Below are 4,891 nucleotides of genomic sequence, written 5' to 3' on the forward strand. Positions count from 1 at the left end.
TTATCGCATACCCTTACACAAAATTTTAGACCTCCTCCCCCCTTAAAGCTGTGACATCATTTTTGAACGACCCCTCAACTGGCATCGTCGAGAATTTTCAAACAGAATAAAAATAATCAAACAAAAACAGAATTATTATCAGGGTCCATCCACACAGGAGGTCATCATGTAGGTTCAATACAAAAATGAGACTAGGAAGGAGGGGGGATGAAAATCGCAAAATTTTGCGTGAAGCAATTGAATTTATTTATTGCATGTATATTATATGCAGGACGTAGATATCATTCAGTCAAAAACCAAACATCATTATTTTTAAAACGACCATTCATGTTCACACTTGCTCGGCTTTGGGGCCTTGGAACATCCGCAGGAAGGTTTCGGCTTGGGCTTCGGACAATCCTCTGGCCGAACGCACAGTCCACTGTGGTTTTCGCGCACGTAGCCCTTCTTGCAGTAGCAGCCGCGCATACAAACTTGCGTGCACGGTGGTTCCGGGTGCAGGTTTTCACAGGTTCTGGGACACTCATTGCCGCACAGTCGGTACTCGGTGTTGGGATCCAGGCACACTGGAAATTGAAGGCACGTTCAGTGCACGTAATATTCAGCTGTGGAAAAATATCTATTTGAAGTCGTATTTACCTTTGCATGGCACGTGATGGCAGAGTGCGGCAGTACTGGCGGCAAGGACAAGGGCGATTGTTGCGAATCTCATCTTCAAAGAATTATGATGACCAAGATGCGTGTGTGATCCCTTTTATATGACAAACTGGAAGCTGTATATGCGTGATAAAATCCTTCTTAAAGCGCATTGCCTATGGAAATCCTAAGACAAAAGCTGCACACGCCATCAAACTACTAACTGGAATGTCGTTCGAAGTGGATTGAAACACAAGTGTCCTCAGTCGGCATTTGCTTGTTTATTGGTTGTAACTCAAGTCGCATAATCTAACTAAAGAATTTTATCATTTTATACTGGAACTGCAGTGGTGACTGTCGGTGTCTTTGGTGGACATTCGCATGGCTCTACGCATTCTCCGGTGGCATTATTGCGTACGTAGCCCTCTCGACAGAAGCAACCTCGGACGCACAATTTAATACATGGCCTAACTTCTCCAAGATTTTCGCACGTTTCAGGGCAGGCTGTTCCACATTCTGAGTATACTTCGTTGGGGCCTTCATACAATGTGAAAAAGATTTGATAAAAATAAAAATGAATTGGACTGAACAGCAATGTTAAGTGCGTTTGACTTACAGTCACATAATGGATGCGAGACACAACACAATGCTCCGATGAACACGAGAAGTACTGTCGCTGCAAGTTTCATTTTCGATGTAAATAGATGGATGATAAGATGCAAGGGGGAGCTTTTATATATCCGATCAATGATACGCTATCTCTCTGCTACGTGCATATATGACAGATTTCTGCAAAGTGCTAATGAATCCTTACATGAGAGAATTCAATGAACACACTTTTAATTTTTTTGTCTATTTCGTCCATCAAGATAAACTGAAAGGCTTTAAAATCACCTCGATATTGATTAGTATCAGACTCAACCTCCACTCAACTGACAAAATTATATTCGTAAACAAAACCAACTTATAGCTACTTGAATACGTGCATTGGAATACGCTGCAGAACAAAACCTTTTTCAAATCAATGTCAACTTTTAGATTTAAAGCCGGATCAAAGTGCTTGCTAAAAGAAAGTTACGTAATCAAAAGAATGAACGGCGCGTTTTTTTTTATTCTGTGGAGACACGTGGCGTTATACACTCATCTTCAACTATGTATTCTAAAAACTACAGATTACAAATCTCAGCGTCCATACGGCATATAGTCACGTTCCGATAGCATCATCTGAAGACTGACATTAACTTATCAGATATATAAAAGGTCGAGTTGACATCTTATCAGACAGTACCTTCATCGAAGATGAATCTTGCAGCGATTGTAGTTCTTGTGGTTGTTGTGGCAGTCTGTTGCACTTCACACCCATTATGTGACGGTAAGTCGGATGGGCTTGCCTTAGGATTTTAATTTTCAATTAATGTCTTTTCAAACCCATAGGCCCTAACGAGGCGTACTCAAAATGTGGAACTGCGTGTCCAGAAACGTGCGAAAATTTCGGAGAGCATAGAGCGTGCATACTTTTGTGCGTTGAAGGATGCTTCTGCCGGGAAGGCTTCGTTCGTAATGCAACCGGGAGCTGCGTGAACCCGTGCGACTGTCCTCCGAAACCAGTAACGACGGCTTTGCCAGTGCCGGTATAAATGGTTATAATTTTAAGATAAAAAATCATAATCAGAGTCAAAGTTTTCAGCAAATAAAGAAATACTAAGAGAAATACAAACTTTCAATGATTTTACAAGATCAGTCGGTTGAAGGGAGGCCACTTTGACAGCATGAAAACTATTCGCCACAGTCCTATGTAAAATCGTTGATATTCAGGGCTATAAAGTTCTTTTTTGTCCGACCAATTATGAACAGTTTTGCGATGAGTAAAAGACATTTGGCCGAATGCCACTTAAGCGGATAACACAATAGGCCGAAGTCATCCAACTGTATTCCGTTTAGCCAAATTGAACGTTCGGTCGACATTTACCCGAAAATGTCGTTAGCCCGAACTGGAAATTTGGCTGGGAACGTAATTTTGTCAAAAATGGTCTTTGGCCAAAATGGTTTTGCAAAAAGGGTCATTGGTCAATATTGAGGGGCGGTTCCATGTCAATCCAAATTTCGTCATCTGATGATATCAGACTGTCAAGATATTGTAGTCCTCCGATCGTCCGGCTACTGCAAAGTTTGAGGGGCTTTTCCTGTTAACAGTCAACCACCTGGTCCTGTGGGGGTTGATGACCCGCCGCAAAGAAGTATACGGTCAGCTCGTTAAGCACACATAAAAGAGCATCGCAATACTAATATGGTGTTTCGTGTTCATTAGCCAAATCAGGGTCTAGATAAAGGGACACATAAAAGAGCATCGCAATACTAATACGTTGTTTCGTGTTCATTAGCCAAATCAGGGTCTAGATTTTCCACAACAAAGCAGCCCAAGGTATGGTACATGGTCAATCGCACCCTCCAAGATCTTTTCGATTACGTTGAGAAGTAACAGTGCAGATGAAATGTATCCTTGCCTCATATCAACGACTACCCGAATGGGGACAGACTAAGCTCTGGCCCTATTTGAAAATACATTGCATCCCTGGGCGCCGAATAGATTTTTGTTATTCAGACAGACAAAAAGACAGCATAGGATCACCTCCGCCGACTGCCGATCGACCTTGGGGCCCCTTTAGATTTCCTGCTTCGGATGGTTGCTTTTTGAAGAACGCTGGCTGAGACTTGAAGATGCTATTCGAAGTGATCGAACCAAAATTCCAGCTTTTCAAGTCAGTGAGTTATTGAGGCGATAATCTTCGGTCGTTGCAGCCATGTTTTCTTCATCGGCCAGGATGTCCACCCACCACGCCATCCTGTCCTGCCTGCAGCAACGCCCGACTCCAACTTACAGAGATACATACCGTAGACGGGACTTGTACTTTACTCCTCTTATTCCTCCCGTTCTTCAGCCTTTGATTCTTTACGCTTCTTAACCTGTAGTCGGGTTATAATTCATTCTATTCGCTGAGTGCGCAGCTCATCCAAGTTGAACTCGCCGGTTTCGATAAATTTCGATTCTACGCTGCCACCTTCCAGAACATCCACTACCTGGGTTCCATATTCTTCAACTTACGATCTCTTCACAGCTGGATCTTCTAGTCGGTCTATGGTGAATCGACACCAGAGTGAATTCTCCCGCTGCTGAATTCTGGAAATGCGTGGTCGGATCTTGCCAATTAAAAGATGATTGTCAAACGCGATGTCATCGCTACGTTTATTACGGGCTCAATAAGGCACCGTCTCCATTTTCAGGTGATCCGTTTCCAGAGGAGCCAAATACTAGTCCTGACAACTCAAAGCGGCTTTAGAGAAATTGTTGGCTGCAGACGGGTGAAGCCGGGAGGACTCCCCGGTCAACGATGGTCAACCGGCGATAATCGCCTCCTCTACGATATTTCACGATTTCTGATTGGAGCAAGGACAAATTCGTAGGAGCAGGTCAATGAATTTCAAGAGTTCCTCCATTTGGTACTGATTGAGGGGTGTCCTTAGAAGCAAGGGAGGCCTAGACAAAATCCAGAGTCCAGCACAATATAATCGCTTAAGTGAGGCAAGGCTGGATGTACCAAGTCTCTGTTTCTGTTGCCCATAGTAATCAACAAAATCTTGGCTCGCTCTAGCAGCCCACCGCCATAAAGAAATCGTACTACCTCGACCCAGATGACGATACTGCAATACTAACGCAACAGTGGTTGAACGCTCCCCTCATCAACTTGAACAATACCGAATCATTAGATGTGAACAACTCCAACTCCACGGTAGCCGGGCAAACAGAGGAGAAGGTCAAAAACCAAAGCCGGTCAACGTTGGGCGGCGGTCTAGACAATGCACCCAAACCCCGAATACTCAACTCTAACGTGAAATCTGTGATGTTATACGCCAGTGATACTTGGTGCGTATTAGCAGAGATCGCATAAATTTGAAAGTATTTATCGGTAGTAGCTCGGATCTGGTGGCCACACAACTGGATTCTGAATGTTGAGTCCCATCGACGATGCCATAGAAATCTGATATCAACAGTAACTTCACAGTATGACCTAGGCTTGCCATATACCACGTAAGAAAGGAGACGGCAGGATATCGCAGCAGGGGCAGACGTAGGATCTTCTAGCGACGAAACCCTAACACAGAAATAAATGAAGTCGATAGCAATCAGCGTCCAATTCAAGAATGGAAATCTTCTATGTTGGCCCTATGTCCTCTAAAAAGTGCTCAGAACACAAGA

The 4,891-nt window shown here is 43.6% G+C and overlaps 1 protein-coding gene across 1 annotated transcript; it reads right to left on the reverse strand.

Moving 5' to 3' along the window:
- Nucleotides 1–335: 335 nt before the first annotated feature.
- On the reverse strand, nt 336–844 carry LOC134204151 (cysteine-rich venom protein 6-like; the record flags this gene model as incomplete). The annotated part of the gene is made up of 2 exons (XM_062678977.1): nt 640–844; nt 336–566 (listed from the first exon to the last, which is right to left on the reverse strand). Coding segments are annotated over exons 1-2 (304 nt in total), but the record flags the coding sequence as incomplete, so codon positions are not given.
- Nucleotides 845–4,891: the final 4,047 nt, after the last annotated feature.

This window comes from Armigeres subalbatus, unplaced genomic scaffold (assembly GCF_024139115.2).
Source record: "Armigeres subalbatus isolate Guangzhou_Male unplaced genomic scaffold, GZ_Asu_2 Contig423, whole genome shotgun sequence".
In the NCBI taxonomy this organism is placed as follows: domain Eukaryota; kingdom Metazoa; phylum Arthropoda; class Insecta; order Diptera; family Culicidae; genus Armigeres; species Armigeres subalbatus.